A 20,867-nucleotide genomic window follows, 5' to 3' on the forward strand; every position below is an offset into this window, starting at 1 on the left:
CCGGCTCAGTCCAGTCCAGACCCCTAACCGTCTAACAGTGATGTCATTTTTCCCTCCTCTTCCTTTATGCTGATTACACCACTTTACCTCTTTTTTCTTCCTTGTGTCCTTCTGCTCTCCCTCACTCTCCTTGACTACCTCCTCCCTTCCTCTGCACCCTTTTGTTTGCTCCCCTCTGTCCCACCGCTCCTCCTGCTGCTGGTGCTGTAGATAGTGTTGTCGTCACTGCGCTATGGCATTATCTCGGGTTCCTGGGTGGAGCGGGTTCACCTGTGGCGTTTGAAGGGCGTCATTCAGTGCCTGCCCATTATCGCCACAACCTTCTGCTGTCACCCGTAAGTAAAACCACCTCCAGAGTAAGACCACTGTAAGGGCAGTGTGGGGTGGAGGGTGGAGAGTGAAGGTAGCCTGCCGTTTCTTCTGCAACTTTACGCTCCTCAAAGTCCTCTCCCACCTCCCTGATCCTTCACGCCCACTCTCATCGGTCTTTTCCATTAATCACCTTTTAATTTGGGTTTGGTCTGAGCCATTTGTGCTCTGTGAGTGTGTGTGTGTGTGTGTGTGTGTTGGTGGCAGTAGTAGCGACGTGGAGGCGTGAAGCATACTGAAGTGAAAGTTTTCTGCCAACCCCTGGCTCTGGATGAGCAGCCTGGGTGTTGGTCTGGGAGGTTTCAGGGATGAAAAGTGTTCTGCTGTATTCAATCAGGTATCTAAAGGAGCAAGACATAAGAAACACATGCTGATGGAAAACCTGTAAGGTAGTTTTTGTCATAATCACCTATTCACAAGCCTGTTTCTTTGAGTTTAAATCATGATTTTTCATCACCATTTCCATTACCTCACAGGTTTTTTGTTCAGCTCTGGGTTTCTTGTCATGTCTCTTTCTTGTTTTCCTGTCTCTGTTTTTCTATCCCCATCCATTCCTCTCATAACTTGTGAACCTGTTGGCATGGGTGCAGCCCCCCCTCCTCCCCTCCTCCTCTTCGTGCTCTCCCCCTCCACGTTTCAACATTTGGTTCGGGCTGTAACCCCCCCTCCTTCCCTTCAGATGGTGCTGTCCTCGTTCAAACACGGGCTGCTCAGCGGCTGGTGGCTAGAGCAGGTCAATGTGGTGCACTGGGAGGGTGTGTTTCGCTGTCTCCCCATCTGTGGGATGGCCTTCGCCTGTCAGTCGTAAGTACGCCTCCCATCCCTCCACCTGCACAGGACCAATGAAATAAAAGTAAAGCAAAAAATAAGCCTATTAAAACAAGAATCTGAGTAGGGAAAATCTGACAGTTGTACACTGAAATCATCACTGTCAAATGGGGGTTTTTCCACTGTCTAACTCCTGCAGCTGCACCATGAACTAAAGCTTCCACTGCTATGAACTAGTAAAAGTAATGCATGTCTACTTGCGTCACCCTGTGGGCCACAGTGGAGGGATCAGGGTGAGTTTGTCACATAAAGAAACTGGTGGAGATAATTCGTTAGATTTCTAAATGTAATTAAGGCAGTCTGCTTATCTTCATTAACATGCTTTTCACAACCAGCTCATCTGTTTCTGCTCCACTGAAACATCTGACCCGTAATCCTCTAAGAAATGTTTTCTACACAATTCATATTTTTTATTATCTGATTGAATAAAATAGCAAAAATATGTTTGATTGCAATTGACTTCAATTTTTTCCCTCTCAAAGTATGTTCATAATATACAATTAAGAATCAGACTGTAGTCAACGTTTCCCCTTTTCCCCTCAGAAACATTCAAAAATCCAGTGCAACATCACTTTATAAACAACCCTCCCAGACCAACAAACAGATCAAACAGTAATCCAAGTGCAAGAGTGGAAAGCTCACAAAGATAAAATACAATATCTAAATAAAATGAGTAGATGTGTCAAAAAAAAAAAAATATTAGCAATAATACAAATACAAAATTACAAGACAGGGAAAAAGCTAACTCATGTAAAAGACATTACTTCAAAAACTTTTAAATGTATGGTATGTTTTTGAGATGTGCAAAACTCTCAAATTCTTGGCTAACATAAACTACATAGCTAACTTCAGTATTTCAGCTAAAAACACAAAGTTAACTGACTTAAATATTAGCCAACAAAATGTACTGACTTTGCTTACTTTAAAATCTTAGCTGATATGATGAGCAGGCTTCAAAGTGTTAGCTACTGAATTGAACTGATATACGTATCTAACTCACATGTTGGCTACCAATACTTGTATAGCTAACTTTTACTGTAAACTATACTGTAAATGTTTGCTAACTAAAGCTACATCATTAACTTTAAAAGGCTGACCAACACAATTTATAAAGCTAACTTTTGGTTTTAGCCCAATTAAAAGTGACATGGTTGACTTTTAGCAATTAACTAACAAGCCATCTTTAATATTATAGCCGACAAACCTGACATTGCTTATTTCAACATTTTAGCCAGCAAAATTTGGTAAGCAAACTTCAAAATGTAAGCTTGCTGTAGCATATTAGCTTTGTTATTCCTATGGATGATCTAAAAAGGTTAACATGCTTAAGCTATTTCTTTTTCCAACAAAAATAGCTCAGTAGTGCACAATAACACAGCTTAAAAGTTAATTAACAAATAAACATGGGCAAATTTAAAAATGTTAGCTAACAAAACTTGCTCACTTAAAATTCTCAACTCATAACTCAAGTCAAAGCTGAGTTAAACATTATTTACTCAAAAGGGGCTTGGATACTTCTGTAGATGATTTCAAATTAAAAGCATGCTTATTTAGCTTCCCTCATTTTAGAACTATCATAGTTAATTTTTAAGGTGTGGCTAACACTTTGAGATAATAACTGATTTAATGGCAGTTTGGCACCAGGTTAACTTTCCCTGCAGATATTCAACCACCGCTCTTTACTCTTTTCTCAGTGTCACTGTCTTTATCCATCCCTCTCATTTTGATCCACCTTCATGCTCTGTCACTGTTTCTTTTGTCCTGTCCTTTATACTGTGGCACTTGCCTTGCTCTGGGTTTAAAAGGTTAATTCTTTAAGGTGTAATTGGGTTTTTGGTGTACAAAGTCTTATCTGTGGTTTAGACACTACACTTCAGAGGGGTCAAGAAAGTGTTACAGAGGTCATAAGGAGCTCGATGTTTGGGTGGTGGCACTGTATGGGTTTGTTTGTGAGTGAGAGGGTGAGGTAAGTGGCAGGAGTGGGTGACTGCAGCCTCAAGACTGAAACAACACTGAAATTAATATAATTGCACAAAGTGACAGAAAGTATAGGATAGGGGATATTCATTTGTGAAGGAGCGAGGTGTGCGCCTGTTAGAAAAAGAAGAAAGGAGTATGTGTGTTTTGTGCATGGGCTCCCACTTGCAGTGCTGAGTGATATTTGGCAGGGCCATTTCTTGGCTTGGGTCAGGCCGAGCGAGGCAAGCGCCCTGTTAAGCCAAACCACTAATCAACACATTGGACCGCCGCCATCTTACAGACACACACTGATGTATTCACGGGCTGATTAAACAGCTCTCAGCACATTGGACTTTTATTACATTCATGAAATGTGTTTACTTTCAGTTAAAACATTACTTAACATCACCATTATGACGGGGATGGGAGTTGGCCTTGTTGTCTTTTGGCTGCAGGGTTTGAATAGTGAGGAGCAGTTAGCTCATAATAGAGGGACATAAGAAAAACATGTGCAGCCAAATTGTCCCTTTGCGATGCTTCTGTCAGCATGTTTCAACTGTCAGAGCTAATGATGTTAACTACCGCACACACTCCAGCCCCTGAAACACTTCCCCACATTCACTTTGAAGACCTTCACAGTCATATTTCCTCCATTTAAGGGCAGCAAAAAAATCACATTAGCCCCCCGAGTCAGGACTGTTGAGTGGCCATTAGATGCTCTAACGCCCTGCTTCCAATATGCAGTTTTATTTAACCTTGGCTATCAGATTTAAAGGTTTGAGGATTAAACAAGCATCGAAGAATAGCACCATAGGACAGGGCCCGCTCATAAAACCAGAGCGTGTGAAAGAGGGAGAATGAGGAGCAGTGAAAGTAATAGTTTCTCTCTCTTTCTCAGGTCTCCTCTGTTTCTTGCTGTCACAGAAAGAGTGCAAGAGTCTAAAGGAAAGTTTACAATGCTCTAAAACCCACCAGGCATTCTCTGTTATTTATATAGCCTGTAAATACACAGGTTAATGTACCGGTAGCCCCCTACGTCACTGTGCTAAGAGAGAGACAGAAAGATACTCACTGTTACAGACAAACAGACCAGGATTCAGCTTCAGCTTGTCTTGACTGTCACCCACTCTGTGCCACACACACACACACACACGCACAGGCACATGCACGAACGCACTCTGGTGTAAAGCCAAACACGTCCCACATACTCCACCCCTGCTGCCATATCATTACTTCCATCTAGTGCTATGTTATATATCCATGTTAAACACTGTATAAAAATGTTTGACTGTTTATAGACCTGATGCATTTATGTGCATGTCCAAATAAACACAACTTGTTCTACTGATGAATTATTTGAAAAACGCAAACTTAGGCCAAAAGAAAATGTTTAATAGTCAGAAGGTGAAAATAATTCCAGCAGGTTATGTGTTTCCTGTTTATTACACGGCGACCAACCAAAGATTCAAACAAGTTAGCACGTCATATTGATTCAAAAAGACATTTATTTTCTTAAGTGACCGCTGCTGTGATGGTTCCTTTTATATTATATTCTTAACAGTCAGTGTCCATATGAACGTCCAGTCATTACACAAAAGTCTTAACGTACTGTTATGGAATGTCCCATTAGTGGTATGCACTACTGCCAAAAATTGGCCAATTAACTAACTGCACCATGAAAGCAAGGCAAGTGCAAGAAAAAATTCTCCTGCGGAAGAAATGGATGTTAGGGATGCACGATAATATCGGCACAATATCGGTATCAGCTGATAAAAGCTTAAAAACACATTTATCGGTATCAGCAGATATGAAAATTCCTGCCGATAGGCACAGCCGATAAGGTGCTATTCAGTTAGGATTATTATTATTTTCCATCTGAAAAATAATCTCCTTAAATAAAATGTAGCACTTCATTTATTTGCACTGCAGAGCTCTGTGTCTGTCTCCAGGTTGTTACAGTAGCTCTAAAATAATCAAATGCAACTTGGTTATGTTTAAAAATGCATTGTACATTTAAAGTTCATGTGATCTAAAGAAATTATTTTTCTGTATTTCAAAACTGAATGTCTTAAGTTTGAAAAAGTAATACATTTCTTATTAATGGTAAAATCAAATGTTTTTGTCTTGTTTTATGTGTGTTTCTTAAACAAATAAGACTGTCACAATAAGAGTAACATATAAATTCCAGTACAGGATAGACTTAGCTTTCTTTACAGTGAAAAAACAAACAAACTTGTGATTATCAGTATCGGTATGGGTATCGGTGCCAAAAGGGGTTTCAGTATATCGGCTTATCGGATATTCGCAAAAATCCAATACCGTGCATCCCTAATGGATGTTTTATTAGAAGTGTTTAAACTGAACAAAAAGCTGTTATCAGCTCATCACTCATTGGAGATTAGAAAACACTAGGATAAACGGGAAGTTTGGCAAAATCTCTTTAACAGTGAAAATGCATGTGGTGTGTCCGAGCCAAAAGTGGAAGATCTCAAAATAGAAAGGGAGCAACATGAAAGCGGCTTTGTGAAAAAAGGTGCAGTAATCCTGCCATTAGTGCCTGTAATAGTGTGGCCTACCACCACTATATTTAATGCTTTTTTAGGGCATTGACCTGTCCCATCAGTACAAACAGTTTCCTCATCAATGACTGGCAAGGATATAGACCCAGGTTGTTGGTTGAACTAGCGTTAAACTGAACATGTTATTCATGGTAAAGTTCAAACACAGGTATCCCCAGAAGCAGCCGTATAAAGTCTTCTGAAATAAATGGCTGAACAAGTACGCAGAAATCCCTTGTCAAAATCGAATGACATGGATTTAATTTGAGGGAAATGCTTGCAGTATCTTTCCGTCACACGGTTTCTGTCGGGACTTTCTCTAACCCTCCACTTCCCACCGCACAAGTCGTATGGTTATTGGACAGCACATAAATGCACAGCAACAGTAAAAGTGTGTTTTTGAGTCATGCGGCGACACAAAGTGGGTTGTGGTTGTTGGGTTGCTTGTTTCTCACAGGCAGGTGCTGCCAACATATGACAGCTTAGATGAGCCATCCGTCAAACGCATGAGCACCATCTTCACCTCTGCCCTCAACGTCGTCACCATCTTCTACATCACTGTGAGTAGAAACGCAAAGTGCACCAGCAGACTTCAGGAAAGCTGTCAGTGTCGCATGGAAGCCTTAAACTACTGAATACAAGAGCACAAAACTCATGTAAAAAGCAACAAAAGCTTCACCACAGTTCTTTGATTTCCTGTCGGTTTGTGAACCAGGTGGGCTTCTTCGGCTACGTCAGTTTCACGGAGAACATCGCCGGCAACGTGCTGATGAACTTCCCATCCAACTTGGTGACAGAGATGATCCGTGTTGGCTTCATGATGTCTGTGGCCGTCGGATTCCCCATGATGATCCTGCCCTGCCGCCAGGCCATCAACACAATGCTGTTTGAGCAGCAGGTGAGCTCCAGTAGCTGTGTTGTGAATGTAGTTGCTCCAAAGGGGTTGGGGGATTTTATGTTCTTGATGTACTTGTATAAAAATGTTCCTCTGTTTTTCAGTGGAATCGTCCTGACCTTTACCTCCGTTAGCTGGTAACTTTGTCACATTTGTAAGCGTAGGATTTCTAAAAAGGCAAAGCTGATCCTTGCAGTCACCTTCTGTCAGAGGCCTGGTGGTGTTCAGTGCAAGCTTTTTAGAAAACAAAAAAATACCTAAAAAATTAAAATAATGTAATTTTAAAAGGAGTTTCAGCCTCTATTGTTGTTTTCCTTTGTGTTCTGTGTTACAGCAAAAGGACGGGACGTTTGCTGCTGGAGGATACATGCCTCCTCTTCGCTTCAAGATGATCACACTCTGCATCGTGTTTGGCACCATGCTGGGGGGCATTCTCATCCCCAACGGTACATCCTGTGTCTGTGTGTGTGTGTTCGAACAACAAAGCGTGAATTGAACGCATGGAAATTGTGTGTGTTTGCATACAGCTCGTTGGCTGGAGGTCTTTAAGGTGCCTGTGTTCCTTTCCGTGGGCGGAGTAGCTGTGGAGTTTTACGATGTGTGTGACTGTGACTTTACGAGTCAGTGACTGTCACACTCTAACACAGTCCTTAAATCAGGACCCTAACTTTTATCTCCTTTTAGACGGGCAGACGGGAAGATGGGGCTATTATTCTCCCAGACTCCCACTACCACACACACATATACACACATACGCATACACACAAATGCATGTAAACACTTTCATTGGTGCTCAGTCAGGTTCCCGGAGTCTGTTGTCCTTTTCACAAACGGCTCTGAAACCGTGTAGATGTAAAGGTTAGCATGTTTTTATGTTTCATTCATCCTTTTATATGGAGGCTGTTTGTTAAACCTGTGATTGGTTGGATGCAGACACACACACACACACACACACACACACAAGCACACACAGCAGTTTTGGCCTGCTCTTTGGGTATCTAATCAGACTAATAGACTAAGGAGAGGGGAGGTAAGGACCCTGAAGAGAATGGACACTAAATCTGAGGGAGACAATATGGTGTCCGTCCTCTGGATGAACGATGGGCTTTCCAGGCCTGACGCCCAGCCGGCTCGGTCCACAGGGACGGGGACAGGGACAGGGATGGGGACAGCCGGGGGGGAAGGGCTCACTGCTGCCAGGAGCAGGGTGCCATGGTTGATAGAATGGGACTGGGCAGGTGCCAGATGTACATAACAGCGCCAGGTATGAATAGAGCCAATGAGAGAGTGCAGAGATATTACTGCTTAACGTTTCTAACAATGGGACGGGAAATTGACCCCAAACTCCGACAGTGTTAGAGCTGACTGGTTTTTCTGTTGAGCTGTAACATTTTACCTTGTTATCCTGAACTGTAGGCTAACTTTTTCAGTCTTGAAGCACACTCTATCACCTGATTTTCATAAGGAAAGCCATAAAAAACTTTAAGCTAAGTGTTTAAACTCTTTATCTTGTGTCTTTGTATTTTTTTATCATATCTTTACCCACTTGTCTTTCCATAATCAGGTTCCTTTACATTACACACTTCAGAGAAATATTTCAGCTCTCCATTTCTTTTAGTGAACTTTTTTCCAAACATTGATTTAAAGTCTTAAATCAACATTTTATGCTTTTGTAAGTCCAGACTAATAGTGAGTTAATGCAAGCTGCAAGTATCCACATTTTAGAACCATAGCCCAACAGGTCAGCTCACTAATCCTTTCTTTCTTTTCTCCTCCAGTGGAAACTATCCTGGGTCTGACCGGAGCCACCATGGGCAGCCTCATCTGCTTCATATGCCCCGCTCTCATCTTCAGAAAGATCCAGAAGAACGGCATGATCGCTCAGGTGAGACGGTCAGATCGATCTTTTTCTCTGTGTCCATCAGTCCAGTGATTCACCGTCTCTGACTCACTGTTCTTCTCTTCCTCTTTGTCCTACAGCTGGTGCTCTGGGTTGGTCTGGGCATCCTCCTGATCAGCACCTTTACCACGCTCTCCATTTCAGCCAGCACTCCTAAGACCAAGGTCCAAGCTCCTCCCCCTCCAGCGGCCGGCCAGAACAATCTGCTGCCGGACCTCCCTGATCTGCACGGTAAAGATCATGACATGCACTAATAGCATGCAATCACTTACTTACTTGATGGGATGTAGATTAAAGTGGTGAACTAATGAGCCTTGAGGACATTTACCTCAGCGCTCTGTGGCCGGGGTTGTGTGCAGCGACTTGGATTAGACGGTAGCTCTGCGCACAGTTATTTCACAGGAAGAGCAGCAGAGAGACGTGCTTCATTCTTGTTTTATTGTTAAAGTCATGAATTATCTGCGTTATCTTAAAGCAGAAAAAAAAAGAAATATAGAACAGCAGCTGCAAGGGAACAGAGAATGAAACAAAAGCACAAAAAGCTGCAGCCAAAGAGAAGCTGTCTGTTTGTGAGAAGAAAAGACGGAGACGGACAGAGCGGCTGATAGACAGACAGGCCGGGTGAGGAGATAACCTCTTGATAATATCTGAGAGCAGCGCTGAGTGCTTGACATTGATGGAGCGAGAGTGATGCCCTTCAAACTCGAGTAATTCCTCCCCCTCCATCCACCTCCTCTCTCTACCTCTCTTCTTCTCTCCTCTTTTCCCCTCCCCCCTAAAATACAATGTCAAGACCCCTGTCCCCCCTTCATATCTCCTGTGGCTGCTTTAAAATGCCTGCATGCCCCAGGATCAGAAAGGGAAGAGGATGATGAGGGTTTGGGACTGAGTGATGCAGATGTCAATTAGACCAGATGAAGACAAACCATCGGAGTAAATGTTCTAATTTAAGGGCTGCTTTTAGTTTCACCTGTAGACCTGTTTCCTCTTTGTCACTCATCTCCCTCACCCCTCTCATCATTATTCAGCATCAGATGCCACAGTTTTGCCCTCCTCAGCATTTGGCGCCACCTAGTGGATCCTGTCTTTGGCAACAGTCTGATCAAAATCCATCAGAGCTGGGTGGATCAGTGCATAATTCGTGTGAGATACACTGAGCTGTTAATTTATTTCAGTGCCTGCAGTTAATGCGTGTAATAAACACAACCGTACAAAAACTAGATAGTGTGTGTCAAGGCAAGATTTAGATAGCGCTGCGACAGAACGCAGTCATTTCACTTCTCTCAGACAGAAGAAAATAGAGGAATAAATGAGGTGGCACATTTATGGTTATTTAATTTAGTCACAGCAGAGTGTCTCATTTTAACCAGTGTGTGTGATAAATTGAAGCAAAGGCAAATACAATTTTAACAGCAGCAGAATCAGACTCGACAAATATCTGTGGATGGAAAAACTTTGTTTTTCTTTGTCACAGAAAAACTGTTTGACTTTGATGTAAAGTGTAAACAAGTTGTTTTGTGCAGACAACCCGTCAAAGAAGAAGCCAGTGGAGATGGAAAAGCCTGCTCCTCCAGTTGTGGAGGTGGTTAAACCTGTAGAGGGAGTCCAGGCTGAGCCCCCACAGATTAAAGTTCCAGTGGAGGTCCCTGAGAGGAAGAAGGAGGCGGAGGTGCAGCTGGACCGCCCTGATGCTGGTAAGAAGACAAATTCATATCTCAAAATTTTTTCCAAAAGATTTTGTTGAAAAAATCTGACTTTTTGATTTTTCCTCAGGTGTTGCAGTTCCAGAAGGAGGAGCCCATCGCCACGAGCCCCCTATCCCTCATGACCCGGTTGAGGTTGTTGCAAGAAAGAACAGCGAAGAGCTCAAGCAGGAGAACAAGCAGCCCGTGCCTCCGGCTGGGGATGCTCTGAAGATCGACGACGGCTTAAAACAGGCGGCAGAGGCAGAAGCCAAAAAAGAGGAGGAGAAAGCCAAACCTGTTGAGGTTGTGAAGAAAGAGGAAGTAGATTTGGGTGGAGGTGAAATTATATCTAACGAGGTGTTGGAGAAGCAGGATGCAGATGCAAACAAAAAGCAAGAAGTTCCCCCACTTAAGAAAGAAGAGGAGGATCCTGGGAAGGTTGCTGTCGCCGGGGAGAGCAAGGAGGCGGCAGCACAGGAAGAAAATGTAGCCAAAGCTCCGGAAGCTGTGGGGAAACGTGAGTATCTGTTACTGTTCTCCTGGTACTGAATTTTAAACAAACCAGAATAGAAGATGTCAGTCGTGTAATGTTTCTTTACCTTTCAGCTGCACTCGCTGAAGGGGAGCATCAGCCTGCTGCAGACAAAGACAGCAAAGATACAGCCGATGAGAAGCTGGAAGGTGAGTTCCACTGAGATGCTTAGTGAGCATCAAAATGAGCTGCAGTGTTTCCTCTGATGGTCAGTTACTGCGCTGCTCGATAAACTGAAATACACGCACTACAGAAAGCTTGTGTCAAAAAGGTCAAACTTGGTAGATGTTAAGATTTATTTACTTTAGAACTGAACTTCAGAAATTTTAATCAGTAAATAACTTCATATTTTAGAAGAAGTCTGTAAAGAGGTGCATCCTGTAGAAACAGTGTGTATGTGCTCTGTGCTGTTTATGCCTCTCCTCTCTGTTCCTCACCTCAGTTGCTTGTTTTATCCTCCATGGTGTAATCTGTGAAGTCTCTTCTTGGTGACTGTGCTTATGTTTCATGGTTTACGTGATGTGAAGCACTGCAGTGCTTTGATTCTCATCTGTTTCTTGCTCCCGGCTTTTGTTGACTTTCTCGTTCTGTTTACTTTTGCCTTTTCTTTTTCTCTGTCTCTCTGTCCCTCTTTCTCTCTCCAACTTTATCTTTTTTCTGCCTTTCTTTGCCGGACCTTGTCACAGTGATAAAAAAGCTGGTTGCAGGTATGAATTCTCTCTTTCCTCTTTTCCCAACCTCCCTGTTGCTCTGTCATTCACACAATGGACCACATATATCTGTATATGTAGCATGTAATAGAGCTCAGAAGTGAGCATTGAATGAAGGCATAAATAATAAGTAAATAATATTTTTAATGATAAAGCTAGGGCTGTCATTGTGAACATAATAATGACAAATGAATGTAAATCCCTTTTTAAGGCTTCTAATAACTTTACATCAAATTAATTTAGTGAGAAACATCCCTAATGAGAGATGGATGAAGACACGGATCATTTGAATCCCAAGTTTAGCTTGTGAGCCTCAAGTTGATCAAAGTTGCTTGAATTGGTTACCACAATTATGTTGAAATGCACCAAGCTGATGCAAAGAGCTCCTCTTCAACAGCTGTAAACTATCCAATCAGGCCTTTGTTTCCCCACGTGTTAAATTAAAGAAAAAAAACATCAGATGCATCTCCGCTACGTCTCAGCTCCAGCAGATTTAAGCCCTTTGGATCAGATTCACAAGCCTCCTATTTTGGCCTAAGCAGCGGTGCATCAATTTTACATACAGTGGATTTAGCAGGGCAGGGAGTTGCGCAAACTGCATTCAAGCACCCGGTGACTTTAAAAATAAAATGAAATAAGATAAACCAAATTGTAGTTAGTTCGACTGTAACATCAAACCAACGCCATGAGGAGTCAGCATGTTTGAGGTTTAACAGCCCAACATGAACAAAGAAAAGCTCATCAGTGGCGTGGGAAGCGCTGTCCTGCTATGAACTGGACTGAACATGCAGCCAGTGCGAGTTGATGGATTCGGTTACATGTAAAGATCCAGAGAATGAGCTTTCGTTCCCTGGAATGAAAGATCATTCTACTCATGATAAAAAGAGTTAACACTTGAAAAATATCCCTTTCTGGTACATTTAGGAGATTTGAAGTGTGAAGGAACTGTGATTTTAAAACAGGGATTGTTTGACAGCCCTACCTATAGAGCGTGTTGATGTAGACTCCACCCTCTCACCTCCCTCCCTAACATAGTTTGTGTGTCTCCAGCTGCTCATCCCAGTTTATGAGTTTGAACCAATGACAGTAATCAGCCTCAGTGTCTGTTTCCCTCCTCACCTTGACACCGGCTCTACATCCACCTAACAGAACTCCCTGGCTTATGAAATGTTCTCAGATTATTTGTTACGTATTTTAATTCATGCATCTGTCATGTAGAGGGCCAGCTAGACCACGCCGTCCTGCTGCAGGTCATCAAGGAGCAGCAGGTGCAGCAAAAGAGGCTTCTGGACCAGCAGGAGAAACTTTTGGCTGTCATAGAAGAGCAGCACAAGGAGATCCATCAGAAACAGCCTGGTGCGTATTCATGTGATGTTTATCAGAGAACAGTTACAACAATAAGGTGGAAAACAGATGTTCAATGACAGAAATGCTGTGTTTGTGACTGAAGGGGCTGGGGAAGGCGAAGCAGAGAAAGGCGTCCAGGAGGTGGTGGAGGGAGGAGGCCTGGCCTCAGATGTGAAACAGCCAAAGGAGGGGCCTGGGGTCCAGGAGCCTCACGTTGTGGCCCCGGCTGTGGGTCAGGATGCTGTGGTTGGGCCTCCTAAAGTTCAAGCAGCGTACAAAGAGGACAGCCCCATTGCAGCAGCAGCAGCAGGAGAGCCTCATAAGCAGAGTGAGCTGGGAGCAAGAGGAGTGCCGCTGGGGAAGAAAAAACCTGACGAGCATCAGCTTCAACCTCAAATTGATCAGGCAGCTCAAGTTAAACAGGAAGAAAAAAGCTTAGATCTGGAGAAGGAACGACTGGAGAGAGAACGACTGGAGAGAGAGGTGAAGGCAAAAATGGAAATGGAAAAGCTGGAGAAGGAGATCAAAGAGAAACTGCTCAAAGAGCAGGAGATGGAAAGGAAGCAGGCCGAGAATGAGAGGATTCAGAAAGAAGTGGAGGCACAAGTCGAGGAGCAGCGCCTGGAGAGAGAGAGACGGGAGAAGCTGGCCAGAGAACAACAGCTGGAGATAGAGAGGCAGGAGAAGCTCGCTAAAGAACAGCAGCTGGAGAAAGAGCGAGCGCTAAGGGAGAAACTCGCTCAGGAGAAAGAAGCAGAAGAAAGACTGAAGCAGAAGATCCAGCAAGCAGAAAATGAAATACTTCAGAAGAGAAAGGAGGAGGAGGAGGCAGCTCGGGCAAAGCTGGCCCAAGCGGCACAAAACGTTGCAGCACAAGGGGTCGAAGGAGCAGAGGGAGAAGCTTTGAAGAATGGAGGACGAGACCTCAAAGTGAACGCCGCTGATCAGGGCGACCCCAGAGGAGGAGCAGAAGACTCGGCCGTCAGAGCAAAGGTTCCGCCTCAGGGCTCCCACGAGAAAGTCAGGGAGCAGGGGGAGATGGATCTGAGGAGGCGGCGCAGGGCGCTGGGATCTACACAGACTAAAGGAGCCTCAGGGGAGACCGGGGCGTCCAGGGGGATGCCCGGGCTGGAGCCCCTACTGGAGCTGGGGGGCTCAGACCTGCACGCTGCCTTGGAGGAGCGGCTATTGGCTGGTGCTTTAGTGCACTCACGGCAGATTAAACAGGCCTCAGAGAAGAAGGCAGTGAAATAACACACACACAGAGGCAACTGAACTCCACCTGAACAGAGCCCGTCAGCTGTGGACCATGATACCGTAGCCTTACAGCCTTTCTTTGACTGAGGAATGTTCTCTCCTTCACCAAACTGTGTGCTTCAGAATAACCCAAAGTCTGTATTTAAGAGCAAAGTGTTTGTAAATAGTAACTTATTTTGTCTGTGAGGGAAAGCTTGGAGAGGTTACTGTTGAAATGTTTATGAAACTATGCAAATGCTGTTCAGTGTGGACTATGTTAGGCAGAGTGAATATATTCATGTTTGTATAAGTCGCTCTTGTTTCTACAGCTTTGTCTGTTTTTATTGTCACCTGTCTTTATTTTATTCTTATACTCTGGTCATTTTGGTCCGTCTGTTACTCTAAAATGTAAATATTGTTAATTTGGCGTGTGGTGAATGTTGTGGGATTTTTGAACCTGACTTAATCACACATCGGATGTAACGTTCTTGTGAGCGCCTTGGTGTCTTTTCTCTACACTTTCAGATAAAAGTGACTCAATTTAGCCTCATGTGGAGCTATGAGGGTTATAATAGTGTAGCCTTACTGTTAAATATACTGTGGACCATGAAGCAGCTTGATCTCTGATTGTAGTTCCTTGTCATTCCATCTTCAACATCTCCTCTGTGTTGATTTATTAGTGCCTTCTGATTAATATGCTGCAGTGATAACAAATCAAACAAACCCACAGCTTTTATTTTCCTCCTTTCGACCTCTGACTGTAAACATTATGACACAGGTTTTGTACATTGTGGGGAAACATTTTATAGCAAACAAACTTCTCTGACTCCATTGGATAGCACTTCCACAAATGTTGGACATGTTGCCTTGTACAAGAGGTTATTTTTATGACTATTTTCTATTGCGCTTTCTGTACATTTTGCTTATGAGAATAAATAAAACATCATTAAAGCATACAGTGCTGTTGGTTTGTATTCTTTCTATAGGTGAGTATAACACTGAATGGATGCTTTATTTAATTTTTTAAATACTTGAAAACATGGAAACAGTTGTCCTCATCAAATAAGAAAAAAAGGTGTCACATTTAAATCCAAATGCCAGGTCTTCTCCAGCAACACAAAACCAGTCCATTTTGCAGCTCCTACTAATCTCTATCGCCTGTTCACTTAGTCTTTTTCTTGGCCTGAAACAGAAATAAAATAATGTCAGAACCATAACGATCTCTGCATTTACAGAAACAGGATTGCTCCCCCTCACTTACTGCGTTTATAAAGCAGGTTTTCAGAGCTTCGAACTCCTTTGCACAAAGGTCTTTCTTCAGTTCCTGTTTGCCTGTTGTGGTTGCAGCCACACACTTCCCATAAACCGCTGCCTAATCACAAACAAGTGAACACCCATTAAGAGAAAAAAAATAGTGAATTCATTATTAAAACTTAAAGCTCATTCAAAATACTTTAAAACTCTTTTTTTTTCATTCCATCTTATTTTCTGAAGGATCTCAAAGGCAGAGTAAGTGGTAAGCATGGTTGTGTCTTCAATCCTGTAACCACATTGGAAAAGTGACAAATCGTCACTTTAACAGACATCAAACCTGAATCAGGCTTCTGTGAAAGTTTCCTGTATTTCATCTTATTTTTTTTTCAACATGAATGAGCACTTTTAGTCACAAAGGTGATTTTTCATTGATCCAATTCACCTTGTACAGATTTATCATGCAATTCGTATAGTCAGCTATGAACATGTGCATTTTATAATCGCACAGTACGACGTCCCATTCTTTGCTAGAGTAACATCACTTCAACTATCCACAGTCAGTGCTTACCTCTGCTGAACACTGTGCAAAAAGTTCAGGGAAAAGTCTTAATTTCTCTCGACTTCGACTCCAAACATTAGACCCAGACATGACTGGTGTTAAGGTGCAAAAAGAGGTCCTTTAAAGTCCAACTGACGAGCACGATAGAGGATAACAAATGAGTAACGCTCACGCTCCGATTTACAACATTTCTTATTTACAAGAAAACCTGAAACGTAAAAATGTGACATAAACATCCACTAAACACTGTGCAGTGCGGGCGCCGCCATACTGTTGACCCCGTCATCAAGGAAACGTGCAGCTGAATATCATGTCATACGATTGGTTCTTCTCCCTGTCAATCACAGCGAACGTTCTGGATTTAATGAATATGATTGGCTACTGGCCGACCATAGGCGTAACCGGAACGCCAATGGTGATTGCAGCTGCTGCTCGCTCTACCCTGATTGGCCAGCTGTCACCTCAAGCCCCTCCCTCTCTCCCCTCGCTCGTACCCCTTGGAGGAAGATGAGTAACCCGCAGCCAGGATTGCTAAATCATGGCAACATTTATGGAACGATTAGCTTTCCTCCAGAAAGTAAGTGTTTATTTACTGAAATTACTAGGAGTCAGATCTATTAGCAGATGAAAGAATGTAATAGGACGACCATAGCGTGCGTTAACGTGTCAGTTTTAATCTATTTAAGTTGTGCCATCAGTAGCTTTAGCTGCCAGCTAGCTTACAGAATGGAGCAACAATCTGGTTATTTCTCTTGTATCAATGTATGTTTACAGCTTGTGAGAGTAAAACTGCAGACATGATGACAGCAAGCTACAATTTTAATCATAATTGCATTTAGGAAAAAGTAATCTAAACGATACTCTGATAACATGACACCTTAGTGCTCGTTTCTAAGCTGTATAGTAAACAATGTGGTTCTCGCCCTTACCCTTACTGTATAATTTCCATCTCCTGAAGGTCCCCACTCTGATGAAGGCTACTGCAGATGATGAAAACCCCTGTCCTGGCTACCTGTTCCAGGAGATAGGAAGTATCCTTTGCAGCTTGTGTAAAATACATGACATGGTGTTTTACATTGATTTACTTGATACATTTTGGATCTAGTCTTTTTTGATTACATTTTTAATAAAGTGTATGGATTTTAATGTTGGCCTAGTTCAGAGATTGGAAATCCATTGACAGAATTAGGTCTTGTATTTTAATCACATAAAAATGACTGTGATGAGATCAGAAACAGGTGGATCACATGATGGAAATATCCTTAACCATTATTTAATTGCAGAAATCTCCCATGAGTCTTCAGGCTGTGGTCAATGTTTGTTGGAGTACCTTCTGGAAAGGCTGCAGGTTGAGTCCTGTCATGTCAAACTCAAGGTGTGAACATTGATTATTTGTTTTAAGACTAAATTTCCAACAATTTTCTTCCCATTCTTTTTATGCGTTCATTTTTTTTCACATTTATTTTTCTCTGCTCCTCGTCTTTCAGGTGCTGAAAATCTTTGTCCATCTCTGTGGCCATGGCTCAAACCATTTCCTCACAGAACTCCGGAGAAACTCCACCTTCATCCAGCAAGCATCAGGTTAGGCGCTCACCTTTTGCAATTTTTCAGTGGATTGATCGTCAAGGCTCTTTGAGCTTTCACCAACTTAAAATCCCATCTGGTTGGTTGTTGTTGTTTTTTTTTTGCTCTTTTAGTGTACAGTGGCCCTCCTGATCCCATCCACGGCTCAGCATTATACCAGAAAGTTAGAAACACAGCACAGGTAATCAGGTTCAGTTCATCATGACATCAATCACATGCATTTCACAAGGATGAACACTTTTCATTTGTTTCTGTTGTCTGCTCTAAGGAGGTGGCCCGACTGCTTTTCACTGATACACTTACAGCCAAAAGTGATGCACTCACTCCAAACACAGCTTCCCAAAACATGGGTGAGTAAAAAAATTGAGTTTTCCATGTAATTAAGAGGACAAAATCAGAACAATCCAAGGAAGAGGATAAAGGCTGCTTTTTTAGACGTTAGATCTGTTTAAAAAAAATAAAAGCCAGTTTTAAGTCTTGTGCTCTATAAAGTTTCACTTAGATCAAACTTCTGATTCTTGTTCTGGAAATATAGTTTTAATCTCAGAGATAAAGTCCAGATTTTAATTTAACTTCTAAGAAAAAGTCTGATCTTAAAAATTGAAGCCAGATTTAAAAAAAAAAAAAAAAAAAAGAGAGATTGTTTAAAACATTGCTCTGGGTGTTTCTATCCAGGTATGGGCTCAGGGACTTCACACAGGTCCGGAATGCAAGGATTTGGATACAGTCCGAGGAAGCAAGGAACAGGTGAGTGTCACACTGGTGTAAATACATGCTACACAAAAAAATACATCCAAACCTCCCCTCTGTATACGAGTCTCTTTACCTTTTTGTCTGCACCTGCTTCTCTCAGCAGCCAGTGACTCACTCCTGGATAAGATCCAGAAAGCTGCAGAGGTAGTGGCCAGCGCTGTGCTCCCCCCCACTGAACTCCAGGGCATCCGTCTGCATGACAACCATTACCGGGCTGTGGTCGCACCCTCTGCTCCCATAGAGGTGGCTGTGCCTGCGTGTGCCTACAACGTGCCTGTTCGCAAACCAAAAGGTGAACCGCTAATGTGAATCTGAATGGACTGAAAAGTGCACATCATGTGTGTGGAAAGATGTGTCACTCTGGTGTGTGTGTATTTGTCACAGGATTGAGCCAGCGCTGCCCGGGTCAGGTGGGAGGTGGTTGGGAGGAGACCGACAGCGGCACCAGCTCCTCTCATAACTCTTCTCAGGATATTGCAGTGAACAGCAGAGCCTCTGTGGGCAGCAAGTCAGCCGGTACAGGGAGCCAATCAGGAGCCAGCAGAGAGAGCAGTGGGGACCTATCAGAACGGTGAGCAGCAGATTAAACACACGGCACATCTTTGCACGTTTCAGAGCGAGTTATGATTATTTGACTGTTCAGTTATGTGAAAGTACTTAATGTGAGTACTGGCTGCAGGGTGGAGGCTCTGCAGTTAGGGGACTGTGGCCAGGAGGTGGCGCTCATCAACAGACTGACTGAGGGATCCAGAGTGTTCCTGTCACGAGAGGAGAGCCAACACTTCATCAAAGAGTCAGTCCTCGCAAACTGATCCCTTATGATACCATTTATTCATTTTGGCATATTATTTGTGCAGTTAATTTCTGTGTTTCCTCCTTCAGGTGCTCCATTCTCAACTGTGAAGTTGTGTTAGAGTTGCTCTCAAGCAAACTTCAAGATCCATCAAACATTGTCAAGATGGTAACCACATTTAGGACTCACCAGAGATCCAGATTTGTTTTCAATGTAGTAAAACACTCTGATTCGGATTCTTCTTCCCTCTAAATTTCCAGCGAGCGCTGTGTGCCGTGTCCTGCCTCATGACCTCTGACCTTCTCTCTCTTGAACAAATGTTTGGAGCGACACAACGAAGACTGCGTCAGCTGAGTGAAGGGGCTTCGGGACCTGTGGCCAACAAAGCCACCAAGGTGAGGAGACATACACCGAAAACTGAACGTGATTCACGTGGATAAGACAAAGTTTCAGCATTAAGCATGTTTTTTTTCTTATCTCCTCTCACCAGATCCTGCGCCAGTTCGAGGCTCTCATGGGTGGATGCCTTAACCCTCCCAGGCAAGATGCAGCCAATAGCAACCAGCAGATGACATCCAATCAGCTTCCAACATCTACATGCTCTGACCCTTTGCTGCCGACCTGTCCTGCTTTTAACGCTAACCTCAACCATCACAAGCAGGATGTCTCACCCACAGGTATCCAAACACTTAGTCACCCACCTTCTTCTCCTTCTTCCTCTGCTTTTCTCATGGAGCGGATAGACGCCTCAGCAGAAATGAATGACAGTGATGCAGAGGGATTGCGTACCGGTCAGAACATTGCACACATGGAGCCAGTCAGGACTGCTGCTGGGGATGAAATAATTGTTGGGGAAGAATCAGAACTGGAGGAAAACTGGAGCCTCTCTTCTCCTCCAGCTGAGCCTCAACCCTGCGCGAGCAGACTGTCCCTGTTCAGTGGTATGGAACTGGTGACAAAGACGAGGCCTCTGTGTGGAAGAGATGCTGAGACGAACAGTTTGGACGACTTGCAGAGCAGTATAAGCAAAATGAGCGATGAATCTCCTTTAGTTTGCAATTCAGTAGCAAATGATGGCAGCCAACCAGCGTCGGCCTTCTCATTCCTCAACTTTTGACCAACTTTTTACAGCTGACTTCAACAGTTAATCCAATGATGTCATCCCTTAAAACTATCGGAAATCTATTTATTTTTAAAACCTAACTAGATCTGTTTTAACAATATATGAAAGGAGATTAAACATGGTTTGGGGTTTTGTTCTTATGTGTATTGTGCCTCTTTTAAATTTCTGAGCTGCAGATCAGGAGCGCTCGTATTAATTGTAACACCCAGGGTACGGATGTGTGTAAACAGCACTTGACTTGTCTGATTGTGCAGAAGTTTCCCCTGAGAACAGTTATGTTGATTTATCTCAGGTTTCCTTTTAGCCAACCGGAACAACTTTTACACCTCTGCAGCACGCTCCACACCTCTGAGGGATGACACCCTCTCTTTGTACTTTGCACTACAGTTGCTTTTCTTAGAGACTCCACAAAGAGTTGTCTTCCATATTTTTTGTGGTACAAAGCTGTTATGTTTACGTTCATGTTTGAGTTTACAGATTATTTATTAAGTCCACACACACACCTGTGAGAGTGATCAAAGAGTGCATGTGTGTGATTAAAAACTGTTTGGTGATCGTGAGAATCTGTGTGGATGAAAACATCTGCAGGCAGTGTAACAGAAACAGCTGTTTGCTCATGTTAGCCACTAAAAAGCTGATTATGTTTCGTTAATGCGCTGTTGTTAACTCAGCTGCTGTGGAATGAAGAACAAGCTACGTAGCGTGGCTGTGCTGTAAAACAATAAAACCTGCTGTATTTTTGTTACAGCGCTAACTCCAACCTGATCCAGCCTTCTTATCCA

The 20,867-nt window shown here is 43.1% G+C and overlaps 3 protein-coding genes across 9 annotated transcripts in view; 2 read left to right on the plus strand and 1 right to left on the minus strand.

Annotated features, from left to right (window-relative positions):
* The window catches only part of slc38a10 (solute carrier family 38 member 10), a 77,554-nt gene extending 63,304 nt beyond the window's left edge, over positions 1 to 14,250 (plus strand). For 4 of the 6 annotated variants that reach the window (XM_074663233.1, XM_074663235.1, XM_074663234.1 and 1 more), the window contains 12 exons: positions 211 to 335; positions 6,172 to 6,274; positions 6,430 to 6,612; positions 6,944 to 7,055; positions 8,388 to 8,494; positions 8,590 to 8,740; positions 10,033 to 10,203; positions 10,283 to 10,711; positions 10,801 to 10,875; positions 11,413 to 11,433; positions 12,655 to 12,792; positions 12,887 to 14,250. In XM_074663233.1, the coding sequence (XP_074519334.1) occupies positions 211 to 335; positions 6,172 to 6,274; positions 6,430 to 6,612; positions 6,944 to 7,055; positions 8,388 to 8,494; positions 8,590 to 8,740; positions 10,033 to 10,203; positions 10,283 to 10,711; positions 10,801 to 10,875; positions 11,413 to 11,433; positions 12,655 to 12,792; positions 12,887 to 14,037 (2,766 nt within the window). In that variant the 3' untranslated portion in view covers positions 14,038 to 14,250. Of the gene's footprint in view, positions 1 to 210; positions 336 to 1,048; positions 1,174 to 6,171; positions 6,275 to 6,429; positions 6,613 to 6,943; positions 7,056 to 8,387; positions 8,495 to 8,589; positions 8,741 to 10,032; positions 10,204 to 10,282; positions 10,712 to 10,800; positions 10,876 to 11,412; positions 11,434 to 12,654; positions 12,793 to 12,886 lie in introns of all 6 variants that reach the window. The other 2 variants (XM_074663232.1, XM_074663236.1) reach the window with 2 other exon arrangements.
* A 695-nt stretch (positions 14,251 to 14,945) lies between these two features.
* On the minus strand, positions 14,946 to 16,125 carry ndufaf8 (NADH:ubiquinone oxidoreductase complex assembly factor 8). The gene is made up of 3 exons (XM_074663237.1): positions 15,842 to 16,125; positions 15,281 to 15,391; positions 14,946 to 15,202 (listed from the first exon to the last, which is right to left on the minus strand). Exons 1-3 carry the CDS (start codon positions 15,920 to 15,922, stop codon positions 15,182 to 15,184), a joined length of 213 nt encoding a protein of 70 aa, XP_074519338.1. The 5' UTR covers positions 15,923 to 16,125; the 3' UTR covers positions 14,946 to 15,181.
* Positions 16,126 to 16,319: 194 nt separating this feature from the next.
* Positions 16,320 to 20,844, plus strand: tepsin (TEPSIN adaptor related protein complex 4 accessory protein). 2 transcript variants are annotated; one of them, XM_074663181.1, is made up of 13 exons: positions 16,320 to 16,409; positions 16,791 to 16,863; positions 17,116 to 17,207; positions 17,320 to 17,413; positions 17,530 to 17,597; positions 17,685 to 17,766; positions 18,092 to 18,163; positions 18,270 to 18,461; positions 18,554 to 18,740; positions 18,849 to 18,962; positions 19,052 to 19,130; positions 19,223 to 19,357; positions 19,453 to 20,844. In XM_074663181.1, the coding sequence occupies exons 1-13, from the start codon at positions 16,371 to 16,373 to the stop codon at positions 20,077 to 20,079; spliced, it is 1,854 nt and encodes a 617-aa protein (XP_074519282.1). In that variant the 5' UTR covers positions 16,320 to 16,370; the 3' UTR covers positions 20,080 to 20,844. The 2 variants fall into 2 exon arrangements, with proteins under 2 accessions (XP_074519282.1, XP_074519283.1); XM_074663182.1 differs by having other exon boundaries at positions 18,273 to 18,461.
* Positions 20,845 to 20,867: the final 23 nt, after the last annotated feature.

This window comes from Halichoeres trimaculatus, unplaced genomic scaffold (genome assembly GCF_033239565.1).
Source record: "Halichoeres trimaculatus isolate MK-OKI-2021-1 unplaced genomic scaffold, fHalTri1.1 fHalTri1_scaffold_23, whole genome shotgun sequence".
Classification (NCBI taxonomy): Eukaryota; Metazoa; Chordata; class Actinopteri; order Labriformes; family Labridae; genus Halichoeres; species Halichoeres trimaculatus.

What these genes read in the sequence shown, in the direction of transcription:
- tepsin (XM_074663181.1), top strand. Translation starts at nt 16,371, where the DNA reads ATGGCAACATTTATGGAACGATTAGCTTTCCTCCAGAAA. An exon ending in AGCCAACACTTCATCAAAGA is followed by an intron (nt 18,963 to 19,051) that starts GTCAGTCCTCGC and finishes TTCCTCCTTCAG; the next exon opens with GTGCTCCATTCTCAACTGTG. An exon ending in TGGCCAACAAAGCCACCAAG is followed by an intron (nt 19,358 to 19,452) that starts GTGAGGAGACAT and finishes TCCTCTCACCAG; the next exon opens with ATCCTGCGCCAGTTCGAGGC.
- ndufaf8 (XM_074663237.1), bottom strand. Translation starts at nt 15,922, where the DNA reads ATGTCTGGGTCTAATGTTTGGAGTCGAAGTCGAGAGAAATTAAGACTT. An exon ending in TTGCACAGTGTTCAGCAGAG is followed by an intron (nt 15,392 to 15,841) that starts GTAAGCACTGAC and finishes GTTTGTGATTAG; the next exon opens with GCAGCGGTTTATGGGAAGTG. An exon ending in AAACCTGCTTTATAAACGCA is followed by an intron (nt 15,203 to 15,280) that starts GTAAGTGAGGGG and finishes TTTCTGTTTCAG; the next exon opens with GCCAAGAAAAAGACTAAGTG.